Genomic DNA, 26,841 nt, shown 5'->3' with positions numbered 1-26,841 from the left:
GTCACTGATTAGTTGGAAATAAAATTACTGAACTATTAAGGTACGCAGCATACTGTTAGGACATTGATTCTGATATTTCGACACTTTTTATTGTCATCATCAGAGAAACTACAACAGTGAAATTATGTGTTTTTACATATTGCTTGAAATTCGATAAAACTTTTTACATTGATCATGAGTTTGTATGCCAATGGTGGGAAAATCATCAAATATTTGAACAACAAAACATTTAGATATATTTGACAATACAATCTTTGTACCAGATCATTTCAAAACACAAAAGTCTTACTTTCACTTTGAAAGAAAATATCCGGAAGAATGAAATGAACCACATATGCACATTTAAAAAGAAAAACGTAAAAAGTGGAATTCCATGACAAAAAAATAATTTTCTCAGTATAGAGACTGATAGAATATAAAGTAAGTAGCTTTGCGAATAACAAAAACTATCTTTTGTATAATTGGATGATTAAATAGCAGTAGTTGTTTCGAAAGGACTTTTTTGTGTGAATCAATGTTTACATAGAAGTAGTTGTTACGAGAGGGCTTTTTGCTGATTGCGTATCCTACCCAATCAATCAACCACTAAGCGAACGTTGGTTCGATTCCAACGGTGAGATTTTCGATCTTTATTGCGTATCGTTTGACTTCTGCTAGGAATTTCATGTTAACGGACGAGACCTTGTTTCGGATTCTAAGAGTTGTCTTTCGTAGGGAGGCGACAGCGGGTTATCGCGAAAAAACATTTTTGACCGACACACTCATTTACCTAATAACGAAACCATATGTAACTTCCTAGATGCACTATTCGAAATGTTAAATATTTTATGGGTTCATCTCGTACAACTATATGAAAGTTGATTGTATAGTAGCAACTAGTTAAAATATTTGTCTTTCATTCTGTATTGCTATTTTATATCTTGTGTCTCCATCTACAACCAAAATCAAACTTTTTTCACCTATTCCACATGGGTATAGAAACCCTAATTCTGAAGTGCTTTTCAACTTACCCTAATAGATGAACTATTTTCGTGTATAACTTCATTTCCATCGTGCCTGGAATTGTGCTTCCAATAATTCACCGAATGGGTTGAAGAAGACGCTGACGAAGATGAGGAAGAGTTTTCACGGATTTCAGACAACCACTCAACTTCATCTTTTTCATGAGGGGTGGAATAAATCACTGTTCCATTCACTTCCACTGAAGGAAGTTGACGTCGTGATAGCCTAGAATTCAAGATGAGATGTATGATTGGAGATGTATATGATAAATAGTGAAGTCAAGTACACACAACAAGATAAAGAAGTATGCGATCACTCTGTTCAGATACATAACTTATCATGTCCAAAAAAATTGACAAAATATTATAGATCTGAATGGAGTTTGGTTACAACATACATAATTGAGGAAAGTAATAATCTTGAGGAATTATATAAACTGACTCGACAAGAAACTGCTACAGAATAGATAAAGAATTGAATAGAGAGGGTTATATTTTTGGAAGTGACTAATTTTTTGGAAAAGGAAGTTTCTTCTGTATAATTCAGTGTTCATATAAAAGTATTTGTTTCGAAAGAATTTTTCTTTCGTGTGATTCAATGTTTTTATGAAAGTAGCTGTTTCAGGAGGGCTTTTTCTCCCAGTTGTGTCTGAAAGTTACTTCTTCGCATGATCTACACATCCATGTATAGAGTTACTTATTTTAAGTAAGTGTTCCCTGTATTTATATTCTTAATTGTCTGATGTACACAAGACATTTAAAACACCTACCAACTCTTTGCACATGAACACAACACACGTAACAGCGATACTTTGATGGTACCTGCACATCGTACAATGTCATATGAGAGATCACCATATTTTGATTCCATCAAATTATATAATGAACTCCCACTGAAAATCAAGTAAATTCCTGGCAGACTCAAATTCAAAGCTGTTGTGAAAAAACTTCTGGTGGATAAATGTTATTATAGTAAACCTGAATACCTAAATGATTCCAGTGTAATCTGTTTTTAAGGTTTTTACAAGGATTTCCTGTGAATGTTCCTGTAAATGTTTTATTCAATCTGTTGCTTTGGCTGTATATTTTTGAAAATTCCATATGTGATTTGCATTGTTATTTTTGGTTATGATAATTAAAAAAAATATTTCTGCAGGATTATTGAGTGTTTCTGGCAAGTTATTTTTTTACGATGATGTAAATTGAGATTTCTAAGTTTATTCCATAACAATTAAGTAATAATATGTGAAAGCTATATCTCCCAATTTCATTTGTTTCACATTGTCAGTAAGCCATGGTAGGTGTACCTCTTCTACTTTAACTTCTTTTTCTGGTGCAATTGATTTTAATATAAAGTTCCTCAATAAAAACTGTACCAATTTCGGTTCAGCTCCATTTCAAATCAGATGAATTTCGAAACTTATTGCACTTCAGCTAGTACGATTCAAGTTCCAATTCCAAGAGTGAATAATAATTCAGTTCCAGAGAGGCTCTTACAATTGAAAAATGAGCACAACCCCAACAGAAACACTGCTACAGAATCGCAAAACCTTTTTCTATGAGCTTTTCTCCAACTTAATTTGCTTTGAACTATACTGTGATTTAGTATAGTATGTCTTCTGATGATTAACTTGACCAAATGCACGTCTAAAAAGAACATTACAGTAGTATTTTTGTACTGGAGAGATTCTAGTTCTAAAATGGGGCTAATCTCAGCTCCCATTGGAGTACGAAAAGTTCGTTCATGAATTTTACCATCAAATGAAAAATATGTATTATTAAAAAGGAAAGTTATAAGTTGGAGGAAATTGTCTTTTTAAATGTCACAAAATTAACTAATTCGTCCCCACTTTCTATCAATAGATCTGAGACAAGTGTCTAAATATATATATATTGCTAAAAAGAGATACAACATCTAAGTTAGCAGTTACATAATTGTTAGGTAGTTTGATTTTATTGAATGTAGAGAAAACATCAAAAGAATCTTTAATAAAATATTGGTTACCAAATTCATAAGCTTCAGTTAAAATGTCTGGCAGAAAATAAGCAAGTTTTTCAGTGGGAGAACCAATTAAAGCAATAGATAAAGGGTCTAACAGACAGAACAATCAGTGACGGGTGCGAAAATAAAAAACTTCAATATTTTCTAATGTGACATTGAATCTCAGTTCACTTATTTTTATATTGTCTCTTGGAAAAATGAGTGCATTTGGAAAAAAAGTTACATAATTCTGAAGACTCTTCTAGTCATAATTGAAATGTACACGGATATCCTTTGGACAACCATTTAACGTCTATATTTGTTTCATGACATTCCATGGAATCCACTTTTACTGTACGTGTATACGGAGACCTTTTATGGCTGTCCATTAAATGTCCTTACAGTGTAGCTATTTTCTCATTGTAGTAAATGTTATCAAAGATACATTATACGAAGTAATTGTGATAGGCAGTTTTTCCTTCAACCAGCTGTCGCACCCCTAGGAACGACAACCCTCAGAAGTCGAAACTAGTGCGAGCTACGGATTAAAGAGCTCTTACCTTTTAACGTGTGATTCCTAACACGGGTTGGACGATAGCAAGTGAAAATCGATCGTTCAGACTAGGGCTTGAACCACCGACCAACACGGCAGTCAATTCGAGTGAGTGAACAAAGCAAACAAAGTAGTTATGCTTGAAGAAGATATTGTTTAGCGAAACACGTGTCGCGGTTTTTGTAAAACCCTTATAGTAACAATCATAGAATGAACTCTATTGATTAGTTTTTGAAAGCACCCACGTTGAACCGCCTGGCTACCGACTGACCGAGTGCAAACAATGAATATTAATAATAATAATGGGTATTTCACAGAATGAAAAAAATGTCCTACTTACAACTTACCTTGTTCTGACAACACGAACTAGATAATCATGATCAGGAGCGCCTTTGTGGATTCTATCAACAATATTCAATACCTCTGAAGTGGAACTTTGAGAGGCAAGAATGGCCAATGTTTCAAGAGCTGCGTGTCGCACTCTCCTTCTCCGATCTCGGAGAACTGATGCTGCGAATTCGGTGATTCTAGTAATTTCAACATCACTGCTGGGTAACATTCTTGTTGCAGCCATCAATATCTGTAAAGCACCTGTTGAAGAAGAAAATATTGTTAGGCACTTCAACACTCATCGTCTCACATTGATAGGTGAACTCATTTGATTTTTCAGTTAGCACAGGCCTCTTGAACATTTCAGATGGAAGAATGATGAGCTGATTACATAGTTTTTTTTTCATGGAACAATGTGATAACTCTTGTTTCCGATCAGAAATAGACGATCAACAGCATCAAAATTGTCCAAAACACATTTTGAAATCAGACGGTGAACATCAAGTTGAATCGAACATGACGAGAGCTAATGAACTCCACTTTAAGAGACGGGAACTTGAAGAATAAGCGTATATTCTTATATCTGAAGAAAAGTTTATTTCGAACAGCTTCTTGGAAATAGACCGTACTTCGCTACACATCTTGAAGAAAAATATGAATAGTGGTGAAATAGACCGATATCAGAGAACACTTTGTACTACATCGAATGTTTCAATAACATTGACATATTTCATATTTCAAAACTCCTTTGACATCTGTCGAGAAAAATAAAGACTATAGAGAATCAGCGAAGGAAAAATCTGCTCATAGACTTACATTTTTTCAATAGTGAAGTCGGAGGCAGATTTAGGCCTAAAAACGGTAAGATCTGTATAATTTCTCGATAATTTTTTATAGGCATAATTATTGAATATGAAAAGTTAAGTGCTGACGAATACATTTTTTTTTGTGAAAAATACTTTGAATTTACACAGTTACTCATAAGGTTGAACTGAAATGTTGGCTTCTTTTACACCTGTTTGAAGTTCTCCATTATAGTTTTTATATTTTCAGATTGGGGAACGTGAAAATACCCAAAGAAAATCGATGAACAGAATTTGAGAGATGAAGAACAAAAAAAATCTTCGTAACTTACTGAGATACAGTAACAACAATGAATCCTAAAGAATCGAAACTGATATAACATACATTTGAAATTACTGCAAATGCTGAAGATAGGTGATTTGAGGTACGAATGAGTTCTGGCCAGTCGGAAATTATTTTTTTTTGTAATTCTAGTTCTGAAATGAGGCACGCATAAATTTATGAAAAATACAACATCCTCATTCCTGTGCAATAATCTATATAGAAAAATTACTCTAGCAAGTTTATAATAATAATAATAATAATAATAATAATAATAATAATAATATATAACAATGTAATACGTACCCTCTTCGCCCGCGCGAAGAGGGTTCATGGCGAGATTGCATGCTCTGTGGTGTGAAACACATCCAGAGCATGCCGCCTTTTCCGCCCAAAACCTTTGGGATTATGTATCTCATCTTCGGCGGCAGGGCTATTTGGCTCCTTCCCAGCCTGCTAACGAAGTGGTAGAAGTGACAGTTCTACCACCCGTTGACACGGCTGGAGAGGAGATTCGCATCATACCACCAATGGAGACGACAATCAGAACACGCAGGGCGCTCCACATGATTGAGCCCCTGAAGCCACAAGAACTGGCTCGTTTGGATGCGGAGGTTCATAGTGTTTTAACAGAAAAGGCTTACATCTGGCAAATCAACATCGCCGTGTATAACGTCGTCCAATCGCTTTCCGAATCGGAAGGACGAAATCCCGGCCTTGCGGTTCGGAAGAATGAACGGCGTGTACACAAGATGGAGGCTAAGATCATGTCGGCGAGACAACATGCGTCTCGTATCCAATGTGTGATGGATTACAGGGCAGCCAACAGGCCTTTTACGCCCGCAGTGCGGCGAATAGCCGCCAATCTACGACGTATCCATCACACTTTAAGCCAAGGCGTGCTGCTGACCACCAAACAGCACTGCCTTGATAGGGTACGAATGCTAGTGGCTGCTAAGAAGTCACTAGTGAGGCGAGCGAGAAGTATCGCGGAAAACCTTAGGATCCGCGAGAAACCTTCTCGCTTATTCCAAGAGCCTCCACGTGTTGTGGATAATCCGCCGACCACTGATCAGGTGGAATCCTTCTGGAAGGATATCTATGAACACCCGCAGCCACTCAACTTAGACACTCCAGCCCTAGCGCACTTCGAAGCTTTCAACAGAGAGCTTCGACAGCCTGAGCCCAATGAACTGCGCAACCCGATAACCCCGGATAACGTTCGAAGGGCCCTTGTTGGTTCCAAGAACTTTGCTGCTCTAGGCCCAGATGGGCTGAACACTTATTGGTGGAAAAAACTACCAAGTACCCACCGCCATCTGGCCAGAGTTTTTTCAACTCATGGCTGGATGGAGAGCAGCCGATTCCGGATTGTTTTGTCGAGGGGTGGACCGTTCGTATCCCCAAAAGCGGAGATTTGTCGATTCTTAAGAATTACAGACCGATAACATGCTTGAATTCGTGTTATAAGTTGTTTACAAGCATCTTATACACACGAATACTCACCGCAGTTGACCGAGTGTTCGAACGGATATATGAGCAGAGAGGGTCGAAGAGAGGAGTCGCTGGATGTAAAGAGAACCTGTTCATCGATAGATGTGTAACGCAGGACTTGATACAATATAAGCGTAACCTCTCTATGGCCTGGATCGATTTCCGTAAGGCATTTGATACAATTTCGCATGAGCTCATCTTGCATTTGCTCAGATGCCTTGTGGTACTCGATAACATAGTGAGATGCATTGAACAACTGATACCACTTTGGCGAACTCGCTTCACCATAACATCCGGTCAAGCAAGAGTCCAAGCAGGGTGGGTCACTTTCAGAAGAGGTGTATTTCAGGGTGATTCCCTCAGTTCCCTCCTCTTCTGCATCTCACTATTGCCATTATCCGTTGCGCTCAGAAATACTCGAAGGTATAACTGTGGCACCCCCGGAAACCGGAGGCACAAGGTCACCCATCTGTTTTATATGGATGATATTGAGAATGATATGGATGATTCTCGGACCCAATGATCACTCACCCCACGGTGTGGGGAGTGGTCATTGGTTGATAATGCTGGCGCGCCCTCCCGAATGTATCGGGGCTTCGGGAGTAGGGCCTGACCAGCGCACACTACGGTGAAAATAATAATAATAATAATATTGTCTTTATTATCTTCTAATACAATCATGTACAGTTCATTAATTATATGAAGATAAAAGGCGAAGTTCAATTTGCATGATAACAAGTCATCATTCAATTGCTCTTCCACTTAACCTCACGTATTTCAAAACTTTATTGAATTTTGTGATAAGAAATCCATAAAAAGTACCTGTATTTCGATAGATACCATAAGATTTGAAATGAACAAATTTTAGAAAAGACGTTGAACTTTTTCAATCAATGTAGGGTAGCATTTGTAGAATGGAGACCATACAACAGAATCAGGTTCTAATTTTGACCTTGCTTGAATTGAATTGAAATAGAAAAAAAAGATTGCAAAAAAATAGTTTATTGCAATCGATATAATTACTGTGTTTGATAATGAATAGCAAGAATGTAAGTAGTACGAGATTCGATTCCTAAGGTACTCGAGATGAAGAATTGTAATCAAAAGAATCATGGTAGTTATATGATATACAGCAAAGACAAGTACCGCCGAAAAAATCCCATTAATTGAAGAAAATAGTAATCAATGGAATCACAAATAATTCATGCAAAAGTGTAACCCTTGAAGCATCCAATGGTTGATTTTGACGAAATATATTATTATGATATTGACTACGATAAATGCCATCCGTTCTTTTCAATAATAAATGACCATTTATTTAGTAACAGGTTCAGAATGTATTTCCTAATGGGTTTCTTCTTCAACCTGCCCTAGTACCAGCTGCCACCTTCGAAAGTCCAAACTAGTGAAATCATTAAAATTTCACAGGTAGTAGCTTCAAATCAGTTCATGATCTGCTCTTTTGAATCAGATTGAATGAAGAAATCAACTTTGAAGTTTATGGTAGCTTCCATTAATATTGAGGTAAAAAATACAGTCTATCATTCCAGAAACTGAAAAGTATCCACTCATGAATATACAAATTTTAGTGGAAATAAAGTATTTCCTATGTACAAGTTGAAATACAATTCTGACATGCCGAACATATTTGATATTATGCTTATGTCCATAAAAGTAATGATATGAGAAAAGAATAATAAAACCAGAAAAAGTTATTCTGGTATATTCTTTTTTTTCGATTTGTATCTCAAAGAAACATTGGTTTTTGATATATATATATATATATATAGTTTGCAAATGATTTTTGTTGACATCTCCAACTTAATTTTCTGAATATTTTTCACTCTTTACAAATAAATGGAAAGGTGGAAGGGTACCAGGTGTTTTGTTGTGAAATAATGGAATGGAATAATAGAATGTGAAATAACAAAAATTCCTTTATATACTCTATTTTGATTCCATTTCTCGATGGTGATGGTGAAAAAAGTATAAAAATGATTATTATATTTGAGTAATCCCAGCAGAATTTGAAATCTTATATTGTTCTTGAAATTATTTGTCTCATATAACTCAAGATTTCAGGAGGTTTCAAATGTAGACTGCATTTTTTGACAAATTTTCCGATTCATAAAAATCTTTCCCAGTGACAAACAAAATTAGTTATGTTTTTCTGTCAGAAAATTCCTCCACCGTGATTTATTCGGGTAGCGGTAGAGTTCTGAATATATCAGATTGACTTTTCATAAATAAACAATTGAAATATCGTTACCTTCTCTCATTTTATGTACAAAACATCTGTTCATTATCTCTTTCTGCAACGTTTTTGCCTGACATTTTTTCATTATCAACAAAGCTGTGCTAACTCCAATGGGAGAGCCCATTTTAGATAAACTCATCGCTAACTTTCCAAGGCACTGCTCCAGGACATTAACTCGCAAACCATTAACTACTAGAACGAGTGCATCCTGTAAAAGATATCCATTTTATTCAGATTAAGCAACCCGGACTGCATGTAACATTTTGCGAAACTTCTGTTCAACAAAGCAGAAGAGAAATAACATTGATAGTTTGACATATCAGTATTAAATGTTTTGAAATACGAGTAGATATGTCTTAAAAAATTATTCGATTTTATTTTGAAAAATATCCAACACACCAACTGAAAAATAATTAGAAAAATGCACTTTGAAATGATAGTAAATTTTTTTCTAAAGAATGTTGGTCCAGATAAAGAACATAGCAAAAGTGTTTTTTGGGAACCAGGGCCCAAACAACACATTTATAATTTATCACCAAAGCGCTGTTTCGATCTGCATAGGTCTGAACCACAAATCCTATCCTTATAGGACGAGCGTGAGTAAATAAGATCGACATCTCCCCTTACGAAAACGCCATCTATGGGATCGACAGAAGACGGATCTTGTCGACTGTCGATGAAGGAGCTTGCTTTCGCAACTGGGAGACCTGTTTATCTTGGGAATCCTTGTTTATCTTTCATATTCGAGGATTGAGTATTTGTCGATCCCATAGATGTCTTCTTAAAGGGAGATGTGGTCGATCTTGTCGACAGTTGAGTACAGCAACGCATTTTTTATTCAGCCCGGCACTATCGATGAGATAGACCTATGGCGGAGTCGAAAGAGCGCTGTCTGGTGTTGAAGCATAAATGCGTTGTGTTTGGGCTCTGGTTTTTAACTAGTTGCCTCGCAGTGGAAGCTGCAAGCAATAAATCAAATCTAATTGAATTGAAACTAATTAATTCTGTTAACTGCAAGATTCTCCAGTAGAAATAGTGAATTGCTCTCAAATTGAAATATTTTATACTCTACCCTATTTTCCTAATCCAACAATATTTAGCATTGCTTGAGTTCCAATTGCGTAATAATTATTAGGCTAGAATCTACTTGAAATAACGAATAATCTCTAATTCATTGCGACCTCGTAAAAGTATATAATCTTTGACTTTTTGGGTTTTCGTGAAAACAGATCAATGAGTACGTATAATTTTGAATTTGATCGTTCGAAGGATATTGGAAATTTTCAAATCAATTAATTTCTATACTTTCCAGAAGGTAGGGTTGAATTTATGACTGGATTCATGTCCACCTGTAAGGAAGGGAAATAGCATAGGTTGGGATCATTTTTCCATTCTGGAAACTGTTTTTATGTTCTATATTGCGTGTTTCAAAATTCTCTGTGTGAAACATATGTGAAACATCGGACATGATCGATAAACTCCCGATCTATCTGACACTGAACAAGTATCTATTCATTTTTAATTCTTTTTTTTTGAGTTCTTTCAGGGATTTCAAATCATTTTATATAATATCAGACAATGGAAGTCCGAACTAATGAAATTCATCATAAAATATTGTCAATTACCTTCAAACAAACGTATCTTTGTGTTTGAAGGTGGTTGACAATGTTTCGTGGTGCGTTTCAATAGTTCGGACTTCCATTGTCTAATATGATATAAATTGATTTGAAATCCCTGAAAGAATCTGTAAAAAATTGAAAAAGAATCAGCTGATAAATAACAATTATATCAAGCAAAAAAACTGAAATTACAATGAAATAAAATACAAGCAACAACTAAAAAAATCAAAAAAATTGAACTATTAACACGAGATGAAAATTAATTAAATTAAAAATTATCAACAAGAAATGAAAGTTGAAAGATTCCAAACCAAGTTACTTCACGACGTTTCGATTGTTAGTATCCACAATCGTCTTCTGGTGATAACTGGACTTATTCTTGTTGATAATTTTCAATGTTTTAATTTTCATCTCGTGTTAATAGTGTTTTTCAATAATTTCATTGAAGTATTGGCGTAGTATTCGTGAATGAATTAATTATAAGAATATTATTTCCGTAAATTTCATAACGATTTTCATATACTCACTTCTGCAAGATAGTGGAGTTTATCCAGTTTATGAAAAGAGAACAAAGCTTCGAATAAAAGTACTGCATGATCCGGTTCCAGAGTTTCGCATGTATGAGATTGTTTCAGCATCTTGATAAGGCTAGTCAAGGCCTCAGCTTTATTAAAAAAATTTTCCTGAAACAAATCCATCACAATTAAATTTGAAGATGTATATTTTCAAACCCTGGAGCTTTTTTGTTGTCCAAGGTATAGATGATCTTTTCAATTTCTCTTACATCAGTAGGTTTCAAAAACATTAAAGCCAAAATCGTTCTGCCTTTATAAATAAACTGTGTTGCTGGGCACTGACAACCTGAAACTTTTCTTTTTGATTTTCAATTTTACTTTCTCCAACGGTTATATATTTTATTGTTTCAAATACTGGTTCTTGTTTGTTATGGATTAATATATTTATAATCCTATATGCAGATTTTGGTATTGCATTCTTGAAGAAGATAGATAAAATTAGGATTGGGCGTCTAAGCTTCGAGGTATTAACTTCTTGTTCGAATTCAACGATATACCACTGAATATATCTGTCGTTGTATCAGAGGAAACGTTTGGTATAGTTCAAGTAAACGATATAGTGCAACCAACCTTCCAACAGTTCTCCTTTAATAATATAGTTAGGGAGCTAACTAGTTTCGTTATTCAATAAGCATTGAATAACGTTTACAGAGGTGAGTGAGAAAGTAGCGATTCAAATAACAGGTTGATATTTGAAAATACTTCTGAATAGTACTCACTCACATATATACAGGCCATATTTTTTAGCTGACACCACTATTGCTATCTCGGAAACGGTAGATCCTACAAGGACGGTTGAATCGAACAAAAATTGCCTATTCAGGGATGCAACATACTGGTATTTTCAGATCTATAAAATCATCAACGGTTTCTGAGATATTTGCAAAAAACTGAAAATGACAGATTTTTTTTGCTCTACCGCCTCCATTATCAATAATATCAAAAAATGACAAGAGATCTTTTTGCTTTATTTCATGTGCTTCATAATCTGGGTGAACTCATCTTTCAATGCAACGTTTCGTTTATTGAATTCCATCATCAATATGTTTTTTAAATACGGGCCTGCATATTTTTTATACATTTTCGTAGTAATAATAATTACAAATTCGTTGACATATCACAACATATGTATTTCTCGACGTTTCTTCCTGAAACCACATCATCAATATTCTATCATTCAACATTTTTTTATTCAATGAGAAATCAAATATCAAACTATTGTTGTAACACATAGTTAACAGTATCATCAATACATCACATTGAAAAAAAACAGTTGCGAGAGAAAATGTAACGAAATAATAAATGATAGAAAATGAACACCATAACGGAATGTCTCACGTTACATTTTTCAAGTTATCGTCTCACGCGATATCGCATCAAATGTTCAAATTGTCCTCCATCATTTCTTAAACAAATACTTGTTCTAAAAATAGTGTGCTTGTGGCAGTTCTCTAACATCTGTGGAGTGATAGCGATGCAAGTATTCCTAATTGAATCTTTCAATTATTCAATATTTTCAAAAATTTTTCTGAATACTTGATCTTTTATGGAGCCCCACAACGAAAAATCTAGACGAGAAAGGTCCGGTGAATGTTGTGGCCAGTCAATAGGACCATTATTTCCTATCCAACTTCCTGGCATAGTTGTATCGAGGAAATCTCTGCAGATACTCCTGCGATGTTGTGGAGCTCCGTCATGTTGGAAATACTCATATTTTCTCATGAGGCTAAGTGACAAATCTTCTAATAACTCAATTAGAGTCCCTGATAAGAAATCCAAGTATAATTTTTTGGTCAGAGATGTTTCAAAAAAGTGGGGGCCAATAATTTCATTATCAAGAACACCAAGTCATACGTTAACACCATATCTCTCTTGAAAATTGGTAACTCTATGCAAATATTCATTTTCTTGTCGCCAATGATAATGTATATTTCTGTTGAACTGTCCGTTATTGGTAAATGTAATTTTATCACACCACATTTTTTTTTACAAATTTCATTATCTTGGCGAAATTTTCTAATGGGCCATCTACAAAAAACTTTTCTCATGTTGAAGTCCGTCAAACGCAAATGATGAACTTTCCTGACTCGATAAGACGACCCTGACAAAAATTTAGTTGTATTTCAGTGAATACAAATATTGATAATCTCAATGAACGACATTATCGACAGGAGAACTCTGGATTTCAGTAACATTCGGAAATTCGAGCTCTCATAAAAAATGATAGTGATGATGCGATTTCGGGAAGAAACGTCGGGAAATATAGATTTTGTGATATATATACATCCGTCTATCATTTCTGCGTCTTAACATGAAGGTTGTGATTCTGCGTCCATATGAGTATATACGATTTTAATATGATAGATGTGAAGTTCAGGCTTTTTTCAACAGATAGCTACAAAGTATATTAAACTAACCTCAAAATTGAAAGACTTTACCACATATTCATATCATACCAACTTTTTTGAATCCGCATATAATGAAACCGATCCGGCTTCCTTGTATATTTTAAATTCCGACATATTGTTCAACCTTTTTTGCGTCATTGAGTATTTTATTTTTCAATCTGTGATCATTTCTGCGTCCTGCAGTGTTACCACTTTTACTCGACTAGAATAGAGTGGAAGGGGTATTTATCCAGAATACCAGTATATGCCTACAGAAGTGGTATTGATTCGATGTGTACCTCTGGAATACTAATTGTATACAGTGTGGACATAAAAAATTCCTGAATGTTGTTAGTTAGGACTTCCATTTCATTCACAGTAAAAAAATAAGACAAAAGAAAAATATATATATATAATATATAGACATATAAAAATAATTTTAAAATTAAAAAAGGAAAAATCAAAAGATTTCAAACCAAGTTATTTGACGACGTTTCAATTGTTAGTATTCACAATCGTCTCCGGGCGATGACGTCATCACCCGAAGTAACTTGGTTTGAAGTAAGTTAGTTTAAAATCTTGAAATTTTCCTTTTTAATTTTCAGCTTATTTTTATAAATTTATATATTTTTCCTATTTTATTTTCTGTGATTTTTTTCTGTCCTTTGTTTGTTTTTGTTATCACGTTTTATTGTTAATTGTAATTAATATCTTAGCTTTTGTAGAAATCGTAATTGATTTATTTTAATTTTCATGTTACAATAAATTTGTTTCTTTACAGCATTGATTTTGAACCTGTTATCAGCATATTAGACAATGGAAGCCCGAACTAGCAACATTCACCACGAATCATTGTCAATCACTTTCAAACAAACGTAAAAAGTCCTTTATTCTCTCAAATTCTGAGCGGAACAAAGTCGGACAAAGTGTATGTAGAAAGGTAATATTTTTGATAAATGCTGCCCTCTTTGCTGCAAGAAAGTACCGTGAACTTTTTTCATATGGAATGGGAGGTTGTATTATATATACCTCATTCAATCAGACTTTCAATTTTCTATCCATCTTTGGTTTATTTTTCATGAAGAGATCGGCCGTACTTGAATAATTGATGGAGTTACAATCTTTTTGAAAATCTGCAAACGAGAAGTGAAAAATTAAAAAAAAAACTCATTCGGAATTGGCACCGGTTTATTCCATCAATTTTCAAAATGTGAACAGACGTTTACAAACTCATTTCTTACATTATGAATTGTTTGTAAGGTAATTTCGTTACAAGTAACTGTTATTCTAAACTTGAGCTCAAGAATATACTGCAGTGGTGTATCATACACTTTGATTCGTGAAATCTGAAGTATAAGTTACCCAATCGCAGTCATTTCGATGCCTTACGGGTGAATAAAAGGTGCTGAAAGAATTTCGTGACAACTTCTGGAAGATAAAACTGTTTCATCTTCCTCTTGAAGATGATCACTTGGTGATCGAAACACGTGTCAAGGTGTAAAAGTAACAATTTGGTGTTGGGAAAAAACTCCAGTAACATTCATTACTACACCAAAGGTTCCAAACAGTACATCATAAGTACTTTGTATCCTATTAAAGGCTGCACTTTTGATGAAGGATTAGCAAATAAAAATAAATTAGATTCATTAACAAATTTAAATCGTGCCTGAAGTAACAATTTCATATGATTTTGTACATCCGTACTGAAAAGAACTGGAACTCCTCTACCCATTTTTCCTCTAGTAACAAACCTTTTGAAATTTTTCAATAATAATTTCTCTGCTGGGGTTACAGCGTCGGCGAATTCCTCATAATTTTTATTATTACTTTTTTCTGTGCACATGTAGGTTGCTAGTTTCATTCTTTGCAGTTCCCCAACTCTCCTTCTGTTCAAAAGAAGTAATCTGCAGAATGTAGTCTCCATCAAAATTTTGAAAGCTTTGAAGCTTTTAATATTATGTTTCAGGTTTTGTGCTGCCTTCGTTCCCTTTTCTATCAAATAGTCCCTAAACAATTTTGTTTGTATATACTATAATATTTGTGAAGAAAATGTTAGCATATTTCTTATGAATCTCTTCAAAATAACTGAAATTGGCATAACTGAAAGAATTAGTATTCTTTGTGAAATACTGAGAAAATATATTAACTTTTGAGTCAGATATTTCCGTATCATTATGATACTCAATATAGAAACACTAATTCTTGATCTTCTTCAATTCAATTATACCTATAAAATTCATAATTTTCTCTAGTCGTCTACACTAAAAAGTAATTCGGAAAGAATTTCTATATAATGCGAAAAATCAGGTTTTCCATTTTAAATTTTCATCAAAAAAAGGGGGATCTGAACCAGCACTAACCCAGTCATACAGATAAAATTTTTTGAAATTAAAAAAAATCCGTTCGTTCGGCAGCTACACTCAGAAGAGAAAATTTTTCAAAATGTGTGTGTTTGCATTTTGAATAAACAGTGTCCAAGGTAAGAATGAACAGCATGGGGATATTAGAAACAGTAAGTGATACGGTGTCGATTGAATTAGTAGGACATTTATGTGCCTAATAATATGCTATTCAGGAAGTGTCAATATTATGAGTAGTTTCGGAGATATCCGAGAAAAACCGAAATTTGAGAATTTCGTTTTTATTTTCTCCTAGATTTATTTTCAAAAGAAATGTAAAATAAATAGCACTCTGTCATGGCCACTTTTTGCGGACTACACGTAAGCAGAATTTTTCTGCGACGTTTCGTCTCGTAAAAAACATAATCAACTTTAAATTTTCATATGGGCCTAAACAAAAGTATACCCTGTATACGACTCCATTTTTTATTTTGAATGTAGCTACGTATCACACTATATGATTTCATAACTAAATATATATATATATATATATATATATATATATATATATATATATATATATCATATACCAAATAGCGAACGAGAACGGATACACCCAAAAGACAATAGATGAATTGGAAAACAGAATCAAACAAAAATACAGGACAAGAATCAAACCACTCCAACAGACAAAACAACACAACGATGGACAGCATTTACGTACGTAGGACACCATACCAAAAAACTAACAAACATCTTCAAAACCCTGAAAACCAACATCACATACAAGCCAAATACGAAAATAACAAAAAATAAATGAAAAAAGAAGAAGACAAAAACCTAAATGGGGTGTACAGCATACAATGCTCGGACTGCAACAAATTCTATATCGGCCAAACCAAAAAAAAACTGATCCTAAGGTATGACGAGCACAAGAAGGCTTACATAAACCCAATAACATATTAATCAAACCTCGCAACACACGCCATACAAAACAAACATAATTTCTCCCCACCAGAGAACATAAAACTAATAAAACAAGTTAATAAGGGAAACCGCATGGACATTTGGGAAAACTTAAACATCCATAAATTTAACAGTCACAAAGTACTCATTGAGGAACAAGTACGAATCAAAACACAACAAGACCTAACATTCAATATATTAAACAAATCAATATACACTCCTAGAGAAGATTCAACACAAAAAATAGTACCTGATGTATTCCAAATACCGGCAAATTCACCTGAAGTACTGGAGTACCTGCATTGAGGCGTTCGGACCGTATAAAAGGACATACAACAAGATGACACGTTCAGTTTGAGTAGAGCCTAGATGATGACAGTACGACCAGCTGTCGAAAGCGCTCGCAGGTAATCAAATAGAAGTTATGAAGCTTCAAATCCTTTTCGTGACTTACATTCAATATTGAAATATATATATATATATATATATATATATATATATATATATATATATACAATTAATCACTTCATAAACACTTCACTAACTTTCTTCGAAAGCTTCTGATAATTATTGTTACATGTTGTCTGTTTCACTATCACTGTCGTCATTTAAATCAGTGATGAATTTATTTCCACCATTAATATTGAAGTGTCCAATCTCCATATAGTCTTTTTCAACTAAAATTACTTTTTTAATCCTTTTCTGCCATTCTTCTTCGGTATTATTAAATACTTCTTTAATTAGCTCTATTACCTTCTTACCAATTTTGGAAAATCATTTTTATACCTAATGCTTTGTTTCAAATTGAAACAAAGCATCAGGCGATAGGATTGAAACACAAAAATAGGGGAGAAGTTTCAGTATGGTGTGTCCATACTTTTCAGCAGTACTCTCAGAGGCATACACTTTTTTAAATGTTTTTGTCTGTAAAACTTCAAGTTGTTGGTTTTTGGTACACTAATCTCCTGAACACAAATTGTTATCCATTAAAAAACTTTGTATTCCATCTTTCCTAGGATTTTTATTCGATACTTTGATGAGCTGTCGCGAATGATAGGAAGCGTTGTCAAAAACTATTACACTATTCGCATCCAAATTTGGGATCAGTGTTGATTGAAATGAATACGGGCGCGTTAAAGCCACAACTTTGAGCAAAAACAACTACAAATCATCCAATAACACCAAGTTCAGTAAAAAGTTACATTGGTGAAACCTCAAGACCATTGAAAGTGCGTGAGAATGAACATCGAGATTATATAAATAATAGACAATTGACAGGATCAAAATTATCAGAACACATTTTAAAATCAGACGGTGAACATCGGGTGGAATGGAATAGGACAAGAAAGATTACCAATGAGCCTCATTCTAAGAGACGTAAGCTAAAAGAATCAGCGTATATTCTCATGTCTAGAGAGAATTGTATCTCGAATAGCTCCTTAGAAATAGATCGTACTTGGCTACCCATCTTGAAGAAAACTTTGGATAGTGGCGAAATGGCAACAAACTGATATCGGAGAGTACCTTGTATTACATCGAATATTTCAGTTGTCAATCAACAACATTGACATAATTTCATATTTCAAAACTTCTTTGACATCTGTCGAAGAAGTAAAGAAATAAGCTCTCAAAAAAGGAATAACTGCATATTTATTCGAATTTTTATCCATTTCTGAAGACGGAGGCAGATTTTGGCCTCCGAAACGTAAAAGATAAGTATAATTTCTTAATATTTTTTTGATAGGCAAAATTGTGAAATACGACAAGTTACTGATAAATAGAAGATTTTTCTTTGTGAAATATACTTTGATTTTTACGCAGTAACTTATCGGGGTAAACTAAAAAGTTTGCCCTTCTACACTTGTATAAAGTTCTCCATTATAATTTTTATATTTTTTCAGATTGTGGAAGGTAACCATTACCCAAAAAAAGGTCGATAAAAAAGTTATTTCAGAAAAACGATTCAAAACCAAACTAAATAAACTTTTGCTAAAAACTACATCTTTTTTGACTCTTATCAATTTCTGATTCAATCTATTAATACCATTTGTTTCGATGAAATGAGCATCATGTCACACTTATTCTACAATATAGCATGGGATAAAATAGTTGGTTTTGAGGAATAATTGAAAAAGAAAACGGCTTCTATAGCAGAATAATATATTTTGGTAGTCAAGACAAAAGGCATACATTCAAACTGTTGCATACTTTTTTAACAATTGATCCACATCAATACTGGATATGAAAAGTATTGTGATTGAAGCTGTTAGGCTATCATCAAAACTTGGATGAGGAGTTAAGGGTATCATTTCAGATTTAGGTTCTAATTTTCATAAACTCACCAGAAAATATATCAAAATGACTGTAGAGCAGCCATATTTCTTTGTTGATGGGAAAAAAATATTTTTCACTTTTTTAATATTCCTCATCTGCTGAAATGTAGCCGAAACCATTTTTTCGGTGACTTTTTGAAATTTTATGAATATACAACAAATTAAATAATTATAGAACTCCAGTCACTGCCGAAGGCAATAGCTTGGGCTATGTTTGTGGATATCTTTTGGAAAAATGTACAAATTTTGCCACGACGGCTAGAACCACACTGAATGAAACAAATGTATATAGTTATTTCGAAGCAGTCGGTAATACAGAAGCCAAACAGTTTGGAAGTTTATTTATGCCACCAGATTCATTTTTACAAAGTATCATTCATCTGGAAACAGAAACTCTTAATCATTTTAACAATATATGAGCCACTGATTGCATAGGCAACCAGCTCAAAACAATGTTTTCAAAAATAAACATTTCTCACCTTGTTCATAAACAAATTCAAAAACTCTCAATATCTTATGAACTATCAAATTAAATTGAATAATTCGCCATTATTAAATCTATTCATTTCCAGATAAAAATAGTTATGTATATTCACTTTTCAAAAATTTATTGATATAGTTAATGAATTCATACCTGACCGATTTCAGATTAAAGTATAATATGGTTGTAATTTGGGAGTAACTTTTAGTTTATGCTTGAGAAAGCTATCTTATAGCGAAACACGTGTTTTTTGTGAAACTGTATTAATTAGTTTTAATATGGATTTTCATCAAGTATCGGCCAGTTCTATTCAATTAGTTTTCCTTTGGATTATTTATTTTCTTTTTTCACAAGGGTGAGAATTGATTATACTTTGAAATTCGACAATAAAAATTTGAAAACAAATGTTAAAAAAAATCAAAAACTCATCATTCTGAATTTTTCAGTTCATGTGGTGTTTGTAGGCCAGCCAGAAATCTTACGGTATTTCTTGGTGGCTGCGAAAACGTATGGGATTTCTGGGCCAGCACTTGTGACCCAGGTTCCTCAGGTACAAGGGACTTCTGGAACACAACTGATAGCCCAGAAACCCTATAGAGATACTATTTTTCAGTATAATTTTCATTTCGTAACGATTAATATTTCATGCTGATTGGAGAAGAATGATAATCAGGGTCAGTTTGTTAGAGACATCACCCTTCATCTCGTGATGCTAAACAATTTTTATATAAATTTGGGGTGGTAGGCTGTGGTTGAATAGAACTTGCGATGACAATCTTCCAGTGGTATTAGGTTACCTGTTGGGACGAAAGTAATATCTTGAAGTCTCAGTAACGACTGGCTGTTTCAGTATATGAAAGTGAAGTCAAACTACTTGTGAAAACCTCTGTGAAAATATAAGTAACTTGATAAAATATTTATCCAAGTCAATAAATGGATTATGTAGGAATATAGGCTTTCACGGCTGGCGTCAATGTTTTCGTGTTTTCGTTGGTTTCCGGATTTTGCCGTAGCCTCTTTAGTTATAATCTCCAAACGTTCTGACTGCAACTGCGGCAGTTAACTTCAGTGGCGTGGTCGATGTACTCTTCTTGACGTGTCAACTGAAAGTTACAGTTCGACCATACGACTCAAGATAACGCCGCAGTTGCAGTCGAAACGTTTGGAGATTATAACCAAAGAAGACCACGGCAAACCAAAAACCAAACAAAACAAATGAATTATATTTTTCATAAATTTCATATTTCAAATTATGTCACATGACTGAAGTTCGTACCGTGGCTTGTGATGAAGTCGGTTTTCTTCATCCGAATAACTCACTCTGTTGGAGAAAACATGTCGAGGGCTCTACAAGTAAGGTCAGGTAGTTTAGAATAAAATATTCTTGATAACTAAGATTTTTCACCTGATGATGCTAACTTGGTTAGCGAAACGGGCGTCAAGAGATATTATTTTTGTTCTGGTATGAGAAAAGTGTTTTCAATGGATTCATATACCGCTAGAGGTTCCAAATTCCACTTATCGACATCAAAAAGATTCGACAAGCTCAGTCGGTTAATCTCCCACTGATTGTGGAGGATTTTTTCGAAATAATTCACTGTTTGCTTTTGTGAAAATGCAGGAAGTCAATGCTAATAGGTAGAAAATGATGACAAAATTTATAGAAATTTCATATGGATAAAATATGAATAGTCTTGATAGCATAACGAAATTCTTAGTTTCATATTCTATTATTGATCATAAATAAATGAACGAAAGTCCCTTCACTCATCATGATCTGTAGAAAAAGTGGGAAGTTCTCTGCAAGTGCTATAAAATATTTGTTATTACAATGTTCAATTAAAAATGGTAGATGGTAGTCTCACACGTCATCGCCCGGTGAGTTACCATTGCAATAGCTTAGGCAGCGTGAAGTTGCTTTCAGGCCAACGTTTCGATGCTGTACTGGCTGTTTACGGTTTCAAGGCTGGAAATATAAGGAAAAATTGCATGATGACGATCCTAGGGTCAAAATACACCGGAGGTGAAATAGCTTCTCAATCGGATCTCCGGGTGGGGGCTGATTCGAAGGCATCATCCTGCAGAAGTTATTCGATAACCACAATCAACAAACTGCAGTTGCTAAGCAGCCCACTGGTGATTTCAAAATCGATTTTTGTAACGTCAGAGGACTCAACTCAAATATAAACTGCAGTCTAAGCGAAAAAACAATGGTATTTGATTTATTGCTATTCAGAACGAGGCCCAATCAAGCACATTAGCAAATGCAATATCAGCCTGGTCAGATAACCCTTCACAAGAAAAAGAACTCAATAAAAAGGACGTGTCATCAGCAAACTATACAATACAATGTTGTTGATTAATATTAGAGATGCCGTTGACGAATAAGAGAAAGAGAGTAGTACCCAGGACACTACCCTGGGGAACACCTGTTGAGATGTTATGATTTTCAGAATGATATATTCCCGATTTGAGCCTTACCTTAACATATTGTGATCTGTCAATCAGATAAATCCTAATCCATTTCAGACTTTGGCCGCGAACTCCAATGTCCTAAAGTTTGTCGAGGAGAAGTTGATGCTTGATGGTATCAAGTATACGTGACAAATCAAATAGAATACTGATCGATTTTTCGCCATTTTCAAATTTGGATAAAACATGGTAGCATCTTGGAATCCATATTGGCTCTTTGCGAGTAGGTTATACTTTTTACAGAAGGATACAAGTCTGTTGAGATAGGATTTTTCGAAAATTTTTGAAAATGAAGACAGTAGTTTTGAGTGCTTATCATTTTACTTGTGAACAGGCACTACAATAGCATGTTCAAGACACGAGAGAAATGCAGTCTCAAGGAAAGTGAGATTAAGTAGGTATGTAAGTGGTACAATAATTAGTTTCGCAACATTCAACAAAACTCTGCCTGGTGATTCATCAATACCACTAGAGTTCTTAAATGATGTAGACTTGATGATATCAATAAGTTCAACTTACATTTGGTTTCAACTTCAACTTGAGTTTCTAACAACTTGACCATACCACACAGTCGCCTACGGCTCTGAGGAATGATTGATTTTCTACAGCCCCCTACGACTCTAAAGAATGTTTCTCCACAGCCCCTACGACTGTGAGGAATATATCTTAGAGACGAGAGCTTCGGAAAGGATACACCGAAATATGTCCCGTGGGGTCCAATAAAATCATCATCAAGAAGTTCAGTTTCATCCAAAAGATGGAAAAAACATTTGTTTTTATATCGTGATGATCTCCACCAGCAGGCTCAGTATCATTGATTAGAGAATTTACAGAGTCAATGAAATAATCATTGAAGATTTGAAGAATAACAGGGCCACCTGAGGCGAACCCGAGTTCCATCATCAGTTTCAAAATAATTCGGAAAGCAATTGCTCATATTATTAGATGTTGTATTCTGTTCAATCATACTCCAGGCAACTTTAGATTTGTTATCAGCTACAAGAAATTAGTTACTGAAATATTTTTTTTTGAATGGCCATTTTTTTTTCTATGATTTTCCAACATAATTTTGTATTGCTCATTAACGATTTGATCACATTGAGTTCTGTTCAGATTGGAAACATCACGAAAAAGTATACCCTCATTGATGATTTCTTTGGTTATCCAGGGTTTGCCTTTAGGTAGGTGGGTGTTGCTGATTTTTCGTAAAACAGGTGGAAATGCTTTGTCAATTAGATTGAGAAATAAGAAGTAGAATTTTAAAAATTCAGTCTCGAACTCTATGTTGTTGAGATATACGAAGTCCCAAGATTCACATGACAGTAAGGTTTTAAAATAATAAATGTTCTGGTGATCGAACGCTCGTTTGAGAGTGTAATAGAGCAAGATTTAATTGAAGGTTTAATCATTTGGAGAGCATGATCAGAAAAATCAGGATGAATGACAATAGGGGGAATTTGGCAAGGGGTGGACAAGAAAATATTATCGACTCTTATATACTGCTTTCCTGTATTCTTCCATATAAAGCGAGAAGACTGCAAATGTACTTTGCGTTTCTGTCATTGGAATTTAAGTGAAAGTTGAAATTGAAGTCACCACAGATAAATGCCATTGATTGATATTTGTTTCCAAGAAATAAATCTAAAAATTTATCCATTTTTGATAGGAACATCATACTTTCAGTAGACGAAGGTTTATAATGACAGCTGATGAGAAATTCAGAATTGTAAGCTGTTACTTCAGTAGCAGCATATTCGAAGATATCTTGGATTATATCAATATTTAAGCGAGATATTTTGGGAAAGAAAGTTTTTGGATTTCTTCACTCCATCTGATACAAAAAAATGGATGAGAGAATCTTCCAAAGAAAGGAAGGAAGTAATCAATTTGAAACTCTATACATGAATGTGTAGATCATGCAAAGAAGTAACTTTCAGACACAAACTGAAAGAAAGTCCTTCTGAAACAGCTACTTTCATATAAACATTGAATTACACGAAAGAAAGGTAAGTTTTCGTTATGTGGACACCCGGCGATTTTGAAAAAAATTTTGACTGTACTTACGTATTTTGATGCGTAGATTACGAATCCGAAAGAAAAAAGCGGCGCTCTCCCTTATTTAAAAAGTTACGGCCCTTCAAAGTTCAGAAAAGGGCAACTTTTCAGCCTTCTTTTTCACTAAATAAACTATTTGAAAACACAAGCATTTATTCACGAGGTCACCTTTACACCTTATTCATCCTTCTTTAACACTTTTCACTTCAATAATCGACATTTTTCTTATAAAATTGTTAAAAAATGTACGGAGCTGCTTTTTGGTTACATATCACTGTATTTTACGTTTTTAAGGTTGATGATATGGTTGGTACGACTGATGCAGTCCATATTCCTGAAGTAATTCAAATGTTTTTTACCTTCATTCTTTAGATCGTAAATTGGTTTTTGGTGGTGTATTACGAATTTGAAACAGTAGGCGACGGCAAATACCAACCGCTTTTTTCTGAAATGTCACTAGTAACTAACCTAAAAATAGAATAATGTCACCAGGAGAAGCATTCGTTTTTAAATTAAGTTTTTTATAAGAAAAATGTTGATTATTGAAGTGAAAAGTGTTAAAGAAGGAGGAATAAGGTGTAAAGGTGACCTACTGAATAAATGCTTGTGTTTTAATATAGTTTATTTAGTGAAAAAGAAGGCTGAAAAGTTGCCCTTTTCTGAACTTTGAAGGGCCGTAACTTTTTAAATAAGGGAGAGCGCCGCTTTTTTCTTTCGGATTCGTAATCTACGCATCAAAATACGTAAGTATAGTCAAAAATTTTTTCAAAATCGCCGGGTGTCCACATAACGAAAATTTACCGAAAGAAAAAAAATTCTTTCGAAACAAATACTTCTATATGAACACTGAATTATACAGAAGATACTTTTCTCTATTCAGTTTGTATATCGAACATTTGTTGAGGAATAAGAATCAGATATCATTCACATGAGTTCTACTTTGAATGAATGGTAATAAATTGTACTCACATGGAACACTGTCACCCTAACTGGTATACACCGTGTTTCGCCTTAAGACACTTGCCCTAAGGCTCGTCAATACCAAATTGGATAACATTATAGAAAATACACACACTTCATTCATGAATTACGATTTTGAAAGTCACGGAATAAGCTTGATCTGCTTATGTCATCGATGACATCGTAATGACATTCATTCACCTATTTGATTTAATCCCAGCCATGAGGAATCTTATTTGATTTGAAAGGGTTATATTTTTAGGAGTGATTAATTTTTTGGGAAAGAAAGTTCATGGCTTTCTACTACTCCATCTGATACAAAAAAATGGATGAGAGAATCTTCCAAAGAAAGGAAGGAAGTAATCAATTTGAAAATAAGTAACTCTATACATGGATGTGTAGATCATGCAAAGAAGTAACTTTCAGACACAAACTGAAAGAAAGTCCTCCTGAAACAGCTACTTTCATATAAACATTGAATTACACGAAAGAAAAAAAATCTTTCGAAACAAATACTTCTATATGAACACTGAATTATACAGAAGATACTTTTCTCTATTCAGTTTGTATATCGAACATTTGTTGAGGAATAAGAATCAGATATCATTCACATGAGTTCTACTTTGAATGAATGGTAATAAATTGTACCATTCATTCAAAGTAGAACTCATGTGAATGATATCTGATTCTTATTCCTCAACAAATGTTCGATATACAAACTGAATAGAGAAAAGTATCTTCTGTATAATTCAGTGTTCATATAGAAGTATTTGTTTCGAAAGATTTTTTTTCTTTCGTGTAATTCAATGTTTATATGAAAGTAGCTGTTTCAGGAGGACTTTCTTTCAGTTTGTGTCTGAAAGTTACTTCTTTGCATAATCTACACATCCATGTATAGAGTTACTCATTTTCAAATTGATTACTTCCTTCCTTTCTTTGGAAGATTCTCTCATCCATTTTTTGTATCAGATGGAGTAGTAGAAAGCCAAAAACTTTCTTTCCCAAAAAATTAATCACTCCTAAAAATATAACCCTTTCAAATCAATTAAGCGAGATATTTTGTAGTTCTGATAAGAGTTAAAGAATATGGCAACTTCACCACCATCTTTGTTATTTTTATTATTATTAGATGCTTTGGAGACTTCGAAACACCAGATTTGAAAGAACAGTTTTTTCCCTTGGTATTCAACTTGAAGTACTTGATATCTTGGTTAGGGAACGACTCACTGAGGAATGACCGCATTACATGAATATCAATTATACCTTTGATTTTTTCAACGAACAACCATTCTGAATCATTGTCACTGAATGGAGAACAAGGATGGAAGAGCAAGTTTTGTCCATGTGTGGACATGGGCGAAAAATGAATCCTGCCATTTGATAAGAGCTATGTATGTACTGATTACTTATGTATGAACCTATCAATGAAAACAATTATTATCATTATTATTATTATTATTATCAAGGCTCTCATTCAAACAGTTGACATGGTCGAAAGTACTTTTGTGATCGCTGCCTGTAGTACTTTCGATCCCAAGAAAAGCTACAGAGAAATACTGAGGATTGTCAGAGAATCAATAAAACAGCCATCAAGATGCCTGAGGAGGGTCAACACATTCTTAACTTAAAAAACATGAAAATTAGGAAAGGGTCCCTTTCGTCGTATATGCCGACTTAGAATCCGTTTTGAAACCTACTGATGATCCAAAAAAACCTCAACATCATATTCCAGCAGATGTGGCTTACTACTCAAAGTGCTCATACGATGACACTCTATCCTTCTATAGGGCATACCGTGGAAAGGATTGTATGCAATGGTTCCCTGATGAGATGGGTCAACTAGCTGAAGATATGACTACAGTGTTTTGGTGTCCATACGACATCGATATGACTGTAGAACAACAAGTTGAGAT

At 34.2% G+C, this 26,841-nt stretch overlaps 2 protein-coding genes across 2 annotated transcripts in view; one reads left to right on the top strand and one right to left on the bottom strand.

The window, feature by feature from the left end:
- Positions 1–26,841, bottom strand: part of LOC111515144 (uncharacterized) — a 181,998-nt gene that overhangs the window by 106,471 nt on the left and 48,686 nt on the right. Inside the window, exons 5-8 of the mRNA XM_074185243.1 lie at positions 10,888–11,043; positions 8,754–8,949; positions 3,883–4,126; positions 1,011–1,227 (exon numbers count right to left, since the gene is read on the bottom strand). Of these exons, the coding sequence (XP_074041344.1) occupies positions 1,011–1,227; positions 3,883–4,126; positions 8,754–8,949; positions 10,888–11,043 (813 nt within the window). The remainder of the gene's footprint in view (positions 1–1,010; positions 1,228–3,882; positions 4,127–8,753; positions 8,950–10,887; positions 11,044–26,841) is intronic.
- Positions 4,610–7,753, top strand: LOC141486766 (uncharacterized). Its single transcript, XM_074185280.1, has 2 exons — positions 4,610–4,726; positions 4,919–7,753. The coding sequence occupies exon 2, from the start codon at positions 5,323–5,325 to the stop codon at positions 6,436–6,438; it is 1,116 nt and encodes a 371-aa protein (XP_074041381.1). The 5' UTR covers positions 4,610–4,726; positions 4,919–5,322; the 3' UTR covers positions 6,439–7,753.

Source organism: Leptinotarsa decemlineata, unplaced genomic scaffold (assembly GCF_025532065.1).
Source record: "Leptinotarsa decemlineata unplaced genomic scaffold, Ldec_3_MD MMD2_tig00026369_RagTag_RagTag, whole genome shotgun sequence".
Taxonomy (NCBI): Eukaryota; Metazoa; Arthropoda; class Insecta; order Coleoptera; family Chrysomelidae; genus Leptinotarsa; species Leptinotarsa decemlineata.
Note: the sequence above shows the minus strand (reverse complement) of the source record. Positions and strands in the feature narration are given on the sequence as shown.